Raw genomic sequence first — 17211 nt, 5'->3', positions numbered from 1 at the left:
CCTCGCTCTTCTCATTCTCAGCAAATCAGCTTTCCAGTTTTTGGTTCTGAGTGTCAAGACTTAACAAAAGGTACTCTTCTTGATCTGAAAAAACTATATACTTTCAGTTTTCCGTTCCTCGTTGCAAGACTTCAAATTGATATCTGTATTACGTTATGATTGATTTGAGTTATCTGTTCATCTTTTTGGTGATACTTACGAATTACTATACTACTAACTATGGTTAACAATTATCATTACAATTTGAACTTGCCGATGAGTGACCTTAGTTTGTTGCTAGTAGTTCTAGAATTTGGAGGAATTATAAATTATTTGGTAAATAGTAATGAAATCTTTCTGCAACTAAGAAACTGAATCGCGAGTTGAAAATCTGATAATTTCTACAAGCGGAACTAGTCTTTTGAAAGACATAAAAATCTAGAAGAATACTGATGAGTGTATGTGTATCTATACTGAGCTCCTGCGCAAATAGCCTCATATCTCACCTAGCTCACATTCCTCTTCAATCTTCATGGAGCTAAAAAGCTACTTTGTTACCATTTTACTGTCTTGGTCCTAGTCCTAGTCTGGGAAAACTGCTCAGTATCTGAGCATGACAATGACTTTGTCGTTATTATACACAGAGTACAGGATGAATATTAAATGACAATTATTTGCCTTCAGGATCCTCCGGTCTGCCGAATGTTGGAAAGCAATTCTGGCTGTTCTGGATTTTGTTTAAAATTCAATCCTTGTGAGTTTGCCGATGCGGACTCTTGTTGGGTCTTATCCCTATTCTTAGGCAACCTGCTAACCGGGAAGTGTAGTCTAGCCAACAGAGGTCGGGGTGCTCGCTTTTCCCGGTCAAATCCACGCACGCAGACATATCCTGCAAAACATTTTTCACTACTTGTTTAGATGTGTTAGGTTATATGGTCACTTGCTTTTCTTGTAGAGGTGTTCCTCCTATTAGGAAAGAGTGCCTTTTCATCATTGTTTTAGAAATAAACTCTAACTAAAACAATAGCAAGAAATGAAAAATTGTTTGTAGAAGCACTTAAAAGTAGTATGCCGTATTAGTCCAAAAAAATAGAAAGGAATCATGATTGTCAGATATACAAATTGGTATGAAAATAAGATGATCGAGATAGATATAAAACAGATATGGCAAACATTCTAATATGTACATGCGAATATTCCAATGTGAGAAGAGCATATGGAAGACCAAGTATGAAATGACTGAATTGATGAGGAGAAACGTGGTTGCTTGCCAAATTATTAAAAAAAGTCCTTGGTCAGAGTTCTTTGGCAAAAGGGAATTCCTACCAAGGAGAGTTTCAATCAAGTATCAACTATGGTTTCAGGCTTTTAGTTCGTTCTGATTAAGGAGTGTTGTTGCTGGAATTAAACTACACGGTTGGCTTTACTAGTAAGTAGAACTAGAAGTTGCCATATAAACTTGACTGGGTCAAAAGTTTTCAAATGCCTCATCACTTGCGAAGGAAGTCATGTTTCTAATTGATTGGAACTGTGATGTTTCTGTCCTTGTTTGTATACAGTTATTTAATTATTGGTTTAATTACTCATTTGGTCCCTATAGTTTTATCATTTAATCTTTTAGTCCTTATAGTTTTAAAGTGATTTTTTTAGTCCTATAATTTACATTTTAATTATCTTTTAGTCACAGTTTGAAAGTGATTTTTTTAATCCTTATAATTTATATTTTAATTCCTTTTTAGTCCCTATAATTTTAAAGTGGTTTTTTTAGTCCCTATACTTTATAATTTAATTCCCTTTTAGTTCTTACCATCAAAATATGAGTAATATCATTCATTACAATTAATTACAAAAATATTAGCAAATAATTTGTAACTAATTTATCGCAGAATAATTTGCAATAAAAAAATAGTTAAAAATTTATAACTAATTTGCAGCTAATTATTTTTATATATATTTTTTTGTAATAAGAACTAAGAGGTAATTAAAATACAAATTATATGGACTAAAAATATTATTTTCAAATTATAGGAACTAAAAGAGAATTAAAATACAAACTATAAGGACTAAAAAGATCACTTTTAAAGTATAGGAACTAAAAGAAAATTAAAATATAAACGATAGGAACTAAAAAAATCATTTTCAAACTATATGAACTAAAAAAGTATGGATCGTGAAATTATAAGGACAAAATGGGTAATTTAACCTTAATTATTTAATGTGCTACAGATTCAAACTTAAGTAGCATTTATAAAAGTGGAAGTGTAGCACATATTGTGAAATGACTACACACTCCACTGTCCTTCTATAGATGAATTAGATGTTTTAACCCAAGAGCGACAGATAGCTGGTGACACATGGTGGTGCCATTCATCATGTGACGAGTGAATCAAATTGTACAAGTGTGTTAGGTTTTATTCCTTTGACCTCTTAGTGTGTCTAAAAAGTCTGCAAACAAATGAATGCTATTGCACCGATAAAAATAAGCTGAACTAGGATATCCAATTACAATAAACAGGATTACATTCTAGGAACTAAATCTTACCTCTCCAAAAGCATTGTTGAATTTCTCGTGTTGATAAACCTGGTTGGCAAAAAGCTTACAGTCAATTTATTTGTTTGATATCTGTTATAATAGGTTAACTTTTAAGAGTTTACCTTTGAATATAGATGGTATGGAGGTTCCAAAATACACTGTTCGCCTATCAAGGTTCCAGATCCAACTTCGGGGAACACTAATTGGGTTAAGACTTGAGTCATTGTCTGCAAAGACCTGCTTCAAATGACATGTTTTTAGTACTTCTTAAATTACAAAAACATATATATTTATTTAAGGGAAAAAGATTTGATAATGAGATTCCACGCTATTTTACCTCGTTGACTTGAAAATAGGTGCCATTTAGCGGAAAGCTCCCTCTCATAGCTGTTCGACATGGTATCTATTCATGAATATATCTGGTCAGCTTATTATAATACTTGCATTCATAAGAAAATTACTCCTACCCAGCTTAGTTTTTCCACTATAATGTTATAATGCATAAAAATTAATAAACAATGTATGTTGAAATTTGAATTAAGCATTCAGACCAGGAGTGTCCCTCGAACTATCTGTGAACTTGCTTCACGGAAACTGTTGCATGAAAAACATTCATTCTCATTACAGAGCCGGCCACATTCCTGAGAGCTGCATTTGCTTTCTGGTGGCTGTATAGAATCTGCTGTCTCCCCTGTTAAACACATTGTATTTGGTAAAATGAATTGTAAAACACCAGAAAACCAAAAGCAATCATATACTGTAAAATGTCCCAACTTTTTTTTTTTGAGAATAAAAATGTCCCTACATAGAATGCTGTAGAATGCCAACAAAAACTTTACAATCAATCCAATTTAATTTAGAAAGGGCATGGTGGTAAAGTTATTTTTGTCCACCTGGAGTCCATATAGCTAGAAGGTATTTGCCTGGATCATCAGGTTCTCGCTTGTTCCACTGTAGTTCACAACAAATTAATAAAATTAGGCATATAGCATAAAATACAACTATGGTTAATGGATGTAGTAATAACTAACCCCATTCAGAAGGGGATGTGAATCAGGGAGTTCATAACTGCATGAAGGGAACAGAATATCAGTATAAATTGTAAGAACTTTTCATTAATATAGAATGATGGATATGATGCCCATTAGAACTAAGTACTAGAGTGTATTGAAGTGAGATTCTGATCATTTTTTTTTCTTGAGGTCAACTCTTCATCTTTGCATGTCTCAAGGTTAATGAAATTCTGGACAAAAGCAAATCATATATCATGTATTGCTGTTCTTGCTTTTGCAGGGCTTATTAATTTAGTCTCTCATTCCATTAGTTAGCGTGTTTTTTGGTATTAAAATTGTGCATTCCAATTTATTAGTCCAACATGATTTAGTTTTAGCACTTACACATAATGCTCTGTTCGCAACCGGCTCACATTCTTCAGCTTGGGTGTAGGAATGCATGCAGCACCTGGATGTAGAGCAACCAAGGCCTTTGACATTTCACCTTCTTGAAGTTCCATGTTTTCTTGCATATAGTTTTGTAAGTTCAAAGTGAACTCTTCTATGTCTAGTTTGATGGTGGGAATTTCACATGATTCCTCATTGAAGGTATCCTCTATATCATTTTCGGATACTTGGGAGCATTCTGGCTCTGGAGTTGCTGGCTCTTCAATAATAGGTTGGCTGATGTTGATTTCAGATTTTGCTTCTAGTTGCCTGATCACTTCTGTTTGTTGAAGTTCTGCTTGGTTTATATTTTCAGGGAGAAGCAAGGGCAGCTGATTGATGACTAGTGATGGGTTCTGCTCAGTTGCATTGTTTCCAGTTGTGATAACTATACTCTTCTGCTCTGATCCTGGCAGGGCGAGCCTTGCACTGCAATATTTATTATTTAACATTTTGCAAATTGGTCTATCATAATTCATAATTGCAATACATGCATATAAGTTAATCTCTAAAGTGGTACTGACATCATTTTCGTAAGTTTGTTTTCTAAGTTTACTGTTGATTATAAAATACAATTAGAGTGCTGTCAATATAATGAGCTATTGAGCATATTGATACTGGTTATGAACTTCATATAATTTTGTCTTCCAACTCTCCTCTATTTTTCTGACAATAATATTTGCAGTATTTTCTAGTGTGTGTGAAAAGTTTCCGGGTGATGGTGCATTGCATAACAATGTTTTTTTCCCCTTTATTGCATGCATAATAGGTTCAAAGAATCTCAATTTATCAAAGACATACCTTGCAAAAGCACTTGCAAAGTGTCTGCATTCCCCTCTCATTGGGCAAGCATTGCAATTTGGCTTGCTTTTAGTACAGAAGACCTGCATGAATTGATTTTAGTTTGCGTTCCAATCACAACAGGGTTTCACTTAAGTAGGCTCAGTCTCTCTATTGTATGAGAAAAATGTAGTTTACCTTTCCAAATGTAATCAGCTGGTAATGCAGCTCATACCTTTAATAAATAGCAACAAAACAAGAAAAATAATCAATAAATATAGAGTTTAATTTTTTATTCACTGTTAATAGAGAACTTTTGAACACTATCATAAGTATTTCCAGATAATTAAAAGAGTACATCATCTCAGATAGTTGTTATCTTACTCAAACTCTTTGAATGATGTGGCTTTGCATGATCTCATGATATTGTATAAATGTTTTAAATTGGCCATAGATAAAAGTTATATTTATAGATAAATTATAAGAAGAAAATTGTATCATTTAATCTATAACTTTAAATTGAAAATAAATCATTACAATGTTCTTTGGTCTAGCTTGCAGAGCCGGGGCCAGAGATATTTTTGTATGGACTCCAACACTGGGTACCTACACAGTCCAATGATGTTAGGTTAGCTCTTATTTTCTAATTGAATAACTTGCCTTATACCATTTATTTTTGAAGTACTCACAATTCTAGAAGATGCAACTGTAGTGACTCTGGCAGTGGCTGGAGAGGCACCCATCCCAATCTTACTGCTATACGTCCAACATTTGTGTCCACCTAATGTGTAGCAATAAACTATTCAAATATGTTCATATTCATCCAATTTCATACTTCAGTTTTCAACTTACCGGAAAGGCAAGATGGTGTAGTGTTAAGAGTCGTACACACTCCACACTTTTCAATCCCAATCCCCTTATGCTGAGCAAGAATTCTCTGGATGTATAAGTTGAATTAACATTATGCATTTTTTCTGATAGCATGAATAAGCTCTAACTGCTTGTGTGAGTGTGCATATCTATTTGTGTTACTAGTGAATTGAGAGCTCAAGATGTTGGGTTTGAAAACTATACCAACATGGAAATATGATTTCAATGAAGTAGTTTAACTAATCTCTTGACTTACTTTGCTTGATCAGGTGGAACATCTCTCAGCCACTCAAGATCGATGCCCCCATGCTTGTCAACCAATAGATTCAGGAAACTCTGCATAGTAAATCATTGACATATTCTATGTTGAAAGCTTTTATTTCTAATTAATGCAGATAAATAATATTTCTTGGATTTTAGATTCTACCTGAATACGTTCAGCAAGCATGTTGTTCATGCCCCTTTCTTTGATTGCATTGGCAATTTCACTGACATCTGCGCGTCTAACAGCATCCCAGTCCAAGGAGTCCATGGTGTTCTCTGTCTTTTCTCTTTTCCCTGCCTTAGCTTCTGCTTGTATTCTTAAACTATCCCAATCAAAGTTATTCTTTTTCTCTTTTCCATGCTCCCTGCTCCTTAATTTTACAGGGGAAGAATCTATCTTACTGCTTTCATTCCTACCAAAATCTAGTCCCCTTGCTTTCTGCATTGGATCTTCAGTTTGTCCTGAAATGTGGAAAACGTTATGCTGCTCATGATTACTTTGTTGCTGAGGATGGGATTGAGATAGCATACCTTGAGAATGGACAATTGCAGCCTGGCAGTCAGACTCTGTTGGGAAACTAGATCTATTGTCATTCTCATCTTTACCCTTTGAGGAGCCACTTGATGGGACTTCTATTTTGAGAGGATCATAACAGTTAACCTCAAGTACTCCTGAGTTTGGGGTTATTTTAAAAGTATATCCATTGGTGATGGGTGCTTCTGCGGAGCCTTGAGTAACATCCGATTTTTCCAAGTTTTCTGCCAGGTTGTCATGCTTCATGTCTATAGACTGATCACATGTATCTCCTAAGTTCTCAGTTGATTTGCTTCTTTGACTGTTAACTTCATGCAACATGGTTGAACTTGCCATTTCTAAAAGCTCACTGAAAGAAATTCTATTATAATAACTATTGTACTTGGCAGCGCTAGACAGGTCTTCTATTTCTGAGTTGCTATCTGAGAATGATCCTATCTTTTCAGGATTTTGATCAATTGAAAAACCTCCTGATATTTGAGATGTAATGGCAGAGCATTGGGATGAAAATACGCCATTTAACTCTTTCCCAAGACTCCCATGACATAAATTTTTTGGCCCTTCCCCAGTCACAGCACTAATTGCTCCACTCTCCACTGGACTATGTTCACTGTTATGTCTTTGAGCTGATTCCAGCAATTTGCTGTTTGATTCATCTGCTACACCAATTAAGCCGCCATTAGTTCTGCAGGAATTGTTCCTGTCAACAACTTCTCTTTCTTCAGAATGCTCAATGATGTCTATTGTCATAGAATTCAATTCACAAACAGATTGATCCGATATTTTCTCATCCAGTTTTTCATTTTCTTCTGGCTCCACAATGATCACTTGTGGCTCATTGATTACCAAACTTGTGCTTTCCTCGGGGCATGTTTTGTAGTTACTACTTGACCTTAGAGGAAATCGAGCAGCCAGGGACATGAATGCAGAACTGCCAACAAAAAAGGGAAAAAAGTCAAATGTATTGTTTCTTTTAAATGTACGTTTCTGAGTAACAATGCTTGCATAATTTCTACCTGGAAAGATGGTCCGAGACATTTTGAGTGAGGAAAACTCCAATAACAGAATCCACAACTGATCCTTTCCATGGAGAAAAGCGTCTGTCTCCTGTTGAATGTATGTTACATCATTAGTACGTGAACTGTGAAACTGAGTGATGCAGAATGGATAAGCATATTTAGGTTAATTTGTGATTATTCCTTTTGATAATTTAGTTTACTTTATCTTCAGATAATATTTTTAGTTTCTGTATTTAGTCTAATGTATTTTATGTTAGATTTCAACTTAAAACCAATTGACACTAAGTGAAGTTGCCTAACAAATATATAAGTTGCACCTCAAGAATTGAGGCAGGCAATGTGGGACTTCCTAATATTTTAGTTTTAGAATTTGATTAGGATTTTCCTACTGGTCTATTGTAAAGATTATTTTATATTTCATGTGAATTTCTTCAGTGTTCCTCGTCTCTTGGTTTTCCGTAAGTGGGATTTACAGCTGATTTTTGTAAGGCAGGAAAACAGATATTGTTAAATTTATTGGTATGTTCCTAATGGATAATGTTCTCACTTCTTCCTCCTTAAGCACAACTAGGTGAGTATTTATTTGTCAGGTGTATGTGAATAGTGCATAGACATTCTTGAAAGATATCATAGATACCTTGTACAAGATGCATCCGTGCAATAAATGATTCTGCTCGTCCACGGAACACATTTCGTTCATCTTCCCACCATTTGGCCTTGTCTTCATCTGTTCCATTGATCCCATGACTGTTTATATCCAACATTAGAAGCTTCCACACTCTATTAGTCTCCTCATCAAGGTCAACTTTAGGTCGTGGGCGCTGTTTTCTTATGGGATCAAATGGGCCCTCGAACGGAATGATGGTGCCGTATTCATGGACAAGACGCTTGTTCTTCTGATTTTGCTGGTTATAAGGGACAAGCATATTTTGCCCATGCAACACAATCTCTCTGGCTTCTCTGTATATGTTTAGACGTTCAAATTGCTCGGTTAAAGTGTCCACAGTATGTATGTTTTTCCATATGTCTTCACAAGCAACACCTGCATCAATCACCTAAAGTATTAAGACAAACAGTTTGGTAGAATTGTTTGTTCTATAGCAACAATAATGTTATTGACCCAAAAAAAAAAATATTCAGTTGAGTTACCTAATGCGTTGTGTGAGTGTGATATGCTATGATTTTCCAACACAACTTTATGGTGCTGTTGCATTTCATTTGTGCAGGAATATTTTGAATTGACAGGAATACTTCTCTTCCTAGTTCGTTTCTTTTTTGTGAGTGATCCTCGCATCTCTGCAACTAAAGCATCAATGCATGTCTGTGGTCTTTTTGCATCCCCAGATGTTTGTCTGTCAGAACTGCATGTTTCTTTTGCAGTAAGTGCTAGTTTGGTATCAGAGTTTCTGGTTATGGTCAGTAAAGAACAATCATGAATTCTAGTAGGGACTCTTGATCTTCTTTTGGTTGGCCTCCTCTGCCCTAAAGATAAGTTGTACTCTAATGATTGAGGTTTATCATGAATAGCTCTTTCTGTATCTGTAATTACAGAGACCCCAGCTGCATTATATTCAGAAGAAGCCCAGCAGTTGAGACTTGATGCATAAGAATGTGATCTAGCATCTTCTTGTGGGCATGTTGCCAGTCGTACATCTTTTGTGGCAGTCATGGAAGATTTATGGGATGCCTTTGAAATTCTCCCCTTTTCACTTCTCCTTTTCTTCTGAACATTTGGAAATTGAACCGAATACTTTTGGCAGTATGCCTGCACAGCATTGTATTGTGCTCCAATCTGGTTAATGCTGCTATTATCTACCTGTTCAATACCAGATTGTTTTCTTTTGGAACCAACTATATGTAATCCTGACCCTGTGCTGTTCAAGTCATTTGGACTTGATTGTGCTACTGATTTTGATAGTGTTTTTGCACTCTTTTCATGTCCATTGTGGGCAATCATCCAAGCCCGTGTTTCTTCAATCACCACACTGGTGTCTCTGCCAAAGTGCATAGTTTCTCCATATGCAGAATTGTCATCTCTTGGTTCTCCAATGTCAAAATTCAAAGACCTTCTACATGTCTTTTTGGCAGATTCAGGCATCAATGGTTTTGTCCATTCTCCTGTCATTTCTGTTTGAGGAGTAGAAGTTGTGTTCAATCCTTTCCTCCTTGCCTTTCTCTTGTCAGTTAGCTTTTCTTTTGACAGAACCTCTGCATTGACTTGCTTGCTAGTTCTTTTGGATTTGCCTTCTTTTATGACCTTGGGGCGGTGCTTTCTTCTTCTTGGTTTTGGTTGAGGTGTTTTATTCAGATCAAAATCATGGCTTATTTCCTTGTGGTTGTGATTCTCCTTGTGTGGTGTAGATACAGCAGCAATTTCTGTAACAGGGTCATAGAGTTTGCTGTGTGGATTATTGCACTTTGCTGCTGGGACATTTTTCTCTTCTCCCTCTCGGTTCCTTTCTTCTATAGTCATCTGTGTCATTGCATCTTGTCTGGTTTCTGCTGCAATGGCATTATCTAAATGTGGGGCAATTTGGGGAAATGTCTTGCTACAGTAAGAAAAGTATGACGTGCCTGCTACAAGACATTACATAAATGTGAATTAGAGTCTGATTATTATAAGGAACAGAAAAAAAATGTGTGTCTGCTACAGGACATTACATAAATGTGAATTAGAGTCTGATTATTATAAGGAACATAAAAAAATGTTGAAAGTGTGTAAAATGTTCAAAATTGGCCTACTGATTCAAAATTCATTAATGATGGATAATAAGATAGGAGAAAAATATTACCCTTGTGATATGGAGAGGGAAAAAATTATCAACAGGTGTAGTCAAGCATAAAAATACATTATTGATGTTCACAAAAGTCGGTCAAATAACAGAACTCAATAAGATAGAATTTGCAAGCCAGTAGAAGCTGCCTATGCTATTCAATGACTAGTTAAAATTTATCTTGTTTTTCCCACTGCAGTTGCTTCTCACGATCTTGGATTCTCTTCTGAGGTGTTTTTGTCCAGCTAATATGTAGGAAGGATCTTAGTCATTGTACAATTAGAGAGGGAAGAGAATGTTATGCAAGATGAATATTTTGGCGGTAAAGGCAGGAGAGGATCCAAGTTCGTTTCTCACAGCGGTTATATGCCAAACACTACTTCTATCGCACCACCCTTAAACATCATATTCAATGTTACATTTCAATTTTGTAAGTATGGGTTTTACTTTCTTCAGCTGGTGCACATCGCTGGTAATTGACACCCGCAAAGTGCCAGTGCTGGCTGTGTGCCAGATGGTTCTCAAATGAAGAAGTTTTAATACAATGCTACAAAACAATGCAAAGCATAAACAAAAATTTATTGACCTTACCCTGAAGATCTTGGAACTGATCATGGACAGTGTTGACAAAAGGTTCCTCACGAGAGAGATGATATTGATGGCTAAGTAATGCATAGGTCGGGTGGGGGTTGAACTGTGCATTAAACGCATGAGCAAATTGGTTAAAAAACCCAGCATGTGTTGCATTTGAATATGCGGATGGAGCATCTCCCTGAGTTAAAAGTTCAGCAATGCCGTTACTTGAACTGGGAATTTCATCAAAGGATATTGGTACTCGAGTTTTGGCATTGCCATAGGCTAAAACCACAGGTTCTGACCGGGGGTGAGACCAGTTGTTTATCTCTGCGCAACAGGAGGGTTCAAAACATGCTGTTAACCCATTGGAATGAGAGTATAGGTGGTTTCCCTCCATAGGAGTCCAGATCGGCCCTGGTTTTGGAAGAATGGGCATCAAAGGGGTGGTGGGGACCCAAGGAACCTGCCCTTGAAGCTTGTTTCTCTCTGTTTCTCCAACCTCCATTTAGTTGCTTTAGACCTCTCAGTTAGAACTGAGAAAAATCTTTGTTGAGCAAAAGGGTTCAACAAAAGTATTTGGCAAACAAAATAGCAGCGTGAAACTGTTTCAGGAGTGATCAATTTTCCGTTGAAGAGCACACTTTATCCAGTCATCTTCTGTTTTCAGAGAGATGGCAATTTTAAGGTCTATTTTCGGGGACAAACCTGCCAAAGAAAAATAAATGTGTTTTGGGGAAACAAACATCAATAAATAAGATAAATTAAATACAGAACAAGATGCGGTTTCTCAACATTAATCGAGGTAGGTTTCTGAATTACCTCTGAAAGCAACCGGTGACTGACAAAGCTGATGCTAGTCAAGATAGTAATTACAGATAATTAAAAGGATTTAATTAAAGTAAAAATTGCAAAAGTTTGTCGACCATGTGTGTGGAAAAGAAGGCAACACAGCATAAACAATATTGGCTGATTCTAGTTGAAACCTCCGTTTTTTGCTCGCGGTGAATAGGAACTTCCATGCGACCAAAACCGAAGCTGAAGCAGAAAATCGGAGAAATTCATGCGAATATTGTTACTGTAGATTTATCGAGTCAATGCCGGAGATCTGATTTCATATATCTATATGCGGCAAATTATGCGAAAAATAAATCATTTTCCCTGAATGTGAGAGAAGAAGAAAATAGAACTTTCACAAAATTCTATGAGCTTGCATATGCATCCTCAGCTAGTTTAATTTACTTTATAACTTCTATTCCCTTTCAAGAAATGTATTTAGTATCGATTAAAAGTCTTAGGTTAGGTTACATTTAATTATTTAGTATGGGAAAACCTAGTGCATCCGAAGAGTAATGATACATGCACACGATAAACACGTGAATGTTTTGCATGTGCATGTATATCTTTTTCACGTAAAGGTTCGATCACGTCAAATCGACGTCATCGAAACTTTACGTGGAACGCGTTAATTAGTGTTTAGATCTTTTGTTGCCGTCCTCTCCTGTAACAAAATATGTACGGTCAGATTTGTATTTAAGGTTAAAGAATGTTTTTACAAATAGTTATAAAAGATAGATTATCTCTTGCAGAGTAGGAGAGTTGCAAACAATCTAAATTAGATCAAAGAGAGATTTATTAAATATAATATAAAATTAACAAAATTTTGTATCAATAAGTATTTTAAAAGTGTCACCTAAAAAAAAGTGTTTTATAAAGTATGTTTTGTTAGTAAAAAGAATGATATGTTTATAACATTTCGCTTATTGTGTCTCATTTATAATTTGTAACTTTAGTTAATAATAAAAATGTGTTAAGTTTTAGTATGTTGATAATATTTCTCAAATTAAAATACGAATAAAAATAATTATTAAGATGAAAAATAAATGATTTAAAATTTTTAAGATAGTATTTTTCATATGACTTCATGTATTCTATTTAAATTCTTTACAATTGACTGATCCTAATGGTTCAAATGAGAAATTTATTACTAAGCATTTTATACAAAGTACAGAATTACAAAAGATAAAAATATCTAATATGCTACAATAAAAAAAATAATTTTTAATTAATGAAAAGTATTTATGACATTATTAAATGTTCTTGAAACAGTATTCTTGAAAAGTTAATCTAGCTCAATTTTAAAATTAAAAAACATTAAAACTAATGAACAATAGTACTTTGATTTAAAAATATTTCTTTAAAATAATTAATAGGAATTAATTATCAACATTAATTTTTTATTAATATTTTAAATAAATTATTGGCATGACTTAATATTTAATTTTAAAAAAATAAACACAAGTATCTTTTTTTTAAGTCATTTTCTATCTTTTCTTTTAAAAAAAGAGTAAAAACAATCAACAAAAACATGATATAATCTATGGATAACTTTATTCGTTAAATATGTGGTCATGAATTTAATTTCTAATCCATATGTATGAAAATATATTTAATGAGAAATGTTAATTTCTTAAATAAATCTAAGTACTTCAAAAAATTAATCCTTGACTTTTGCTCAAGGATTACCCGGTTTAAAAAAAAAAGTAAAAAAATGTTATATTAAATAATATATTATTAATTAGTGATATTTAATATTTTTTTAATCATTTGCCAATATCAGTTTACAAATGTTAATGGCTAATTGATCCTCTTAATTACTTATTTTATTCTATATTAATGATTAATTTCAAATAAATGCAATAAAAATAATTGATTTAATTTGTAAAAACATCGAGTAGAAATGAAAATGTGAGAATTTTACATAAAACAAAAACATTGGAAGATCAAATTTACAAAACTTTTTTTAAAAAAGGAATTCAATTGACTTAAAAATTTAGAACAAAATTTTACACAATTCAAATAAGAAGGATAAAAAATATAACAAAACCCATGAATAATAATAAAAAATGAATAAAGATAATTTAAATAATTAAGTATAAGTAATAAAAAATTAGGATTCAATATGCCAATGTAGGGTTTTAGTATTTTTAAGATTTTTATTTTTTTAATGAAAAGTAGTACTCTTAAGACCTATCTATCTATTCGTGTATCTATCTTCATGGAGTTATTTAAGAAAAATTACTTGGTTGAACAACGAACATAGCTAATTGGATTTTTTAAACAATAAAAAATAAATACAAATATATGTAATTTTTTAAATGGTTATAATACTTTTAAATAATTATTAATATTAATTATTGATACATAATTACTGTCTATATTTATATTTTTATATTCTTTATATTTTTTATGCGTGTGTTCAGTTCAACCAAGAACTTTAAACAAAAAAGTCAATCACTAAACTAAATTTAATAATTTTAATATATACATATGTTCATATTCTCATAGTCTAACATTTTGGGGTTCTGGAACTAGCTGTGTTGCCTTTATTCCTTTTATTATTATTTTAAAACATTTAGTTAACTGACTTGATTGTTAGAATAATTTCAAATTTCTACTCTGTACGCACGTCAGGTGAATGTCATTTTTAATTTTGTAAGATTGAAATTTGATCTATATTTTATTTTAGTTAGGAGTAAAAATATATCAAACCGTCAGATAAAAGGGTTTTGTCTACACTAAGCTTTGGCCAAACCATGTTGTTTTATGAAATATAATAAATCAAAGTTTTTATTAAAATCTATTTGGTTAAAAAATTAAACTTTATGACAATTAAAAAACCTTCTAAAGATAATAAGTTGAATTTAAACATAAATTATATGTTATAATCTATTAAAATTATATATTGTTTTACTTTTAAAATGTTCAGCATATTGACCCACGTAAGTAAGTCAAGCCTATATGCTTATTGAAGGGAAAGTTTAAGCTTTATTTGGAGGCTTTGTAAAATAGAATTTTAAACATGTTACCATGAAGGTCATATTAAACCTTCAAAATAGGTTTATACATATAAACAAGTTAGACTTAATTTGTATAAAATTTATTGGGTTTATTTTCCTTTTATTTCTCGTGCTTTGATAATAATGGTTTTAATTTTAATAGTTTATAGTATGTTTACGTAAGAGTTTTATTTTTTTTTCCCTTTGGCCTATTCAAATCAGATAAGTTAAATTTATATAAAAAAAACTTTATAACGTAGCGGACATTAAAATAGGTTAATTACTCAAACTTTATAGTTTTTTAATAGGCTTTAGGTTTAATTTTTAAAAAATAAGTAAAATCACATCTATTTAATTAAAGTCTTATTTGGTCTAACTTATTTATACCTTAAGTTTCATTGTTCAAATGAACAATTTCGTATTATTTGAATTATAATTTTTTTTTTATCTTAATACTCCGATTTATTAAAAAAAGTTCATCCTAACTAATTTAAAATTCAATCTTAAAGTAAATAAATTATTATCAATAATTATTTTGAAATATCAACACGTACACGTGAGAGAGAGTTTAATAAAAAAAGTATTCTTTTACATAAAAGTTAGAAAAGTAAATTTGAATATACATATTTATACATAAATAATTAAAACCAAAGATTAATAAAAGTCACATGATTAATTAAAAAGTAACGTGATTTTTAAAAATATTATTTTATGTTTTAATTTTGAGTAAAATATGTTTGAGGTCCTAAAAATTAAAAAAATGTTAATTTTATTCTCATAAAATTTTTCATATTAATTTAGTTATTATAAATTAAACGATTTTTTGACATAGTTAATAAACTTAATTATTTATTCAAAACAATGGAAAGATGCAAAAACTCAAAAACTCACTGTTGTTTTACCTTTTTTATAATCTCATCAAAAAGTGTGATGAAATAAAAAATTATAATTTTTCAAAAAAAAATTAGCCATTAGAAATTATTTAATTTATTTTAGAAGATTTCAGCTTGTATAATTTGTTTAATTCATTTATAATTAGATTATACGTGTAATTTGTTAATCATGCCAAATTACTATTTAATAGAATTATTAAAGATCAGTACAAATATGTTTTATTTTTGAATATATCAAATTAATATAAAAAATTATGAAAACAAAATTAATAATTTTTAAATTTTATAGGGACTTCAAACATATTTTATCCTTTCATTTTAATAATTTATGATAAAAAAATATATTTAAAAAAAGTAATGAAGGATTAATAACTATTTTTTATTAAAAAAATAAATTAGTTTTCGAGGATAAAAAAATTACATTAGTTATATACTAGAAAATCAAGATAAAAAATATTAGTAATACTTTTCACAATTTTTTAAATTTTTATCTTAAAATCCCTATTTTGTGTTATTACAAATCTGTTTTTTATTATTTAATAATGTATTTTTTCAATTCTTATTTTATATTTATACAAGTTTACAATTCTTATTTAAAGAAAAGTAAACTCTTTCATACGTAAATAAGTAATAGATGATTTTTTTATACACGTAAATAAGCAATAAATGATTTTTTTATACACGTAAATAAGCAATAAATGATTTTTTTATTTGTTTTATAAATAGTTACAAAAGTATAAAAAAATAATTTAGTTTTTTTAAATTTTTTTAAGAAGAGTTAATGAGCTAGCAACGAGAATCAACCTTTATTTAAAATCATGGAAAAAATAAGTATTTGGTTTTGATTTTTATTAGTTTAACATTTTAAAATCAAAAGGTGGTTAGAACTCAAAGGATAAGCTAACTAGCTAAGTCTAATAAAAGTATTAAAGTGTTCTTGAGACAATAAAGTAGACCTTACTAACAGCGGAAAAAGTTTTTTCAGTATGTAATGTGTGTGGCTGGTCAAACAAGAATAGACTGGTGAGACAATAGTGTTATAAATTTCTCTCTTTTTATTTGATTTTCTTTAGCTATAGGATCATATTTAATATTGGTTATGAATTTCTTTTTTGTTATTTAGTTTTCTTTCACTATACTATGTCAAACTTAATATTTATTATGAATTTCTCTCTTGTTATTTAGTTTTCTTTCACTATACTATGTTATACTCAATATTTATTATAAATTTTTCTTTTGTTATTTAGTTTTCTCTTTCACTAGATTATGTCAGGCCCAGTATTCATTATGAATTTCTCTATTGTTAATTGGTTCTTTTTTACTACACTTTGTCAGATTCTACTACACTTTGTCAGATTCAGTATTCATTATGAATCTCTCATTATTTGATTCTCTTTGATTTATATTAGTTCATATTTACAATCTAAAAGATGATTAGAACTCAAAAGACAAGCTAACTAGCTAAGGCTAATAAAACTATTAAAGTGTTCTTACACAATAAAGTAGACTTTACTAACCTGAAAAAGTTTTTTCCGCATGTAAGGTGTGTGAAAATTCAATATTCGTTATGAATTTCTCTCTTATTATTTAGTTTTCTTTCACTACACTATGTCGGACTCAATATTTATTATTAATTTCTGTCTTATTATTTAGTTTTCTCTTCTACTAGATTGTGTTTTGTTAATTGGTTTTCTTTTATTACACTTTGTCAGA

General features: G+C 31.5%; 1 protein-coding gene across 2 annotated transcripts; it reads right to left on the bottom strand.

The window, feature by feature from the left end:
• Nucleotides 1-343: 343 nt before the first annotated feature.
• Nucleotides 344-12044, bottom strand: LOC100787368 (protein ROS1A). Of its 2 annotated transcripts, none has more exons than XM_006576990.4 (21): nucleotides 11589-12044; nucleotides 10785-11474; nucleotides 8569-9996; nucleotides 8057-8461; nucleotides 7417-7507; nucleotides 6397-7331; nucleotides 6029-6327; nucleotides 5858-5937; nucleotides 5584-5668; nucleotides 5421-5512; nucleotides 5269-5337; nucleotides 4930-4966; nucleotides 4753-4835; nucleotides 3910-4380; nucleotides 3544-3580; nucleotides 3406-3463; nucleotides 3064-3203; nucleotides 2850-2915; nucleotides 2635-2749; nucleotides 2522-2560; nucleotides 344-868 (listed from the first exon to the last, which is right to left on the bottom strand). In XM_006576990.4, exons 2-21 carry the CDS (start codon nucleotides 11272-11274, stop codon nucleotides 660-662), a joined length of 5229 nt encoding a protein of 1742 aa, XP_006577053.1. In that variant the 5' UTR covers nucleotides 11275-11474; nucleotides 11589-12044; the 3' UTR covers nucleotides 344-659. The 2 variants fall into 2 exon arrangements, with proteins under 2 accessions (XP_006577053.1, XP_025983689.1); XM_026127904.2 differs by having other exon boundaries at nucleotides 8569-9993.
• Nucleotides 12045-17211: the final 5167 nt, after the last annotated feature.

This window comes from Glycine max, chromosome 3 (genome assembly GCF_000004515.6).
Source record: "Glycine max cultivar Williams 82 chromosome 3, Glycine_max_v4.0, whole genome shotgun sequence".
Lineage (NCBI taxonomy): Eukaryota > Viridiplantae > Streptophyta > Magnoliopsida > Fabales > Fabaceae > Glycine > Glycine max.
Note: the sequence above shows the minus strand (reverse complement) of the source record. Positions and strands in the feature narration are given on the sequence as shown.

Bases quoted from the DNA above. Each gene is read 5' to 3' on its own strand.
- LOC100787368 (XM_006576990.4), bottom strand. From the start codon at position 11,274: ATGGAGGTTGGAGAAACAGAGAGAAACAAGCTTCAAGGGCAGGTTCCT. The intron at 3,464-3,543 runs GTTAGTTATTAC...TGTGAACTACAG, and splicing joins CACATCCCCTTCTGAATGGG to TGGAACAAGCGAGAACCTGA. The intron at 2,916-3,063 runs GTCTGAATGCTT...ATTCATGAATAG, and splicing joins TAGTTCGAGGGACACTCCTG to ATACCATGTCGAACAGCTAT.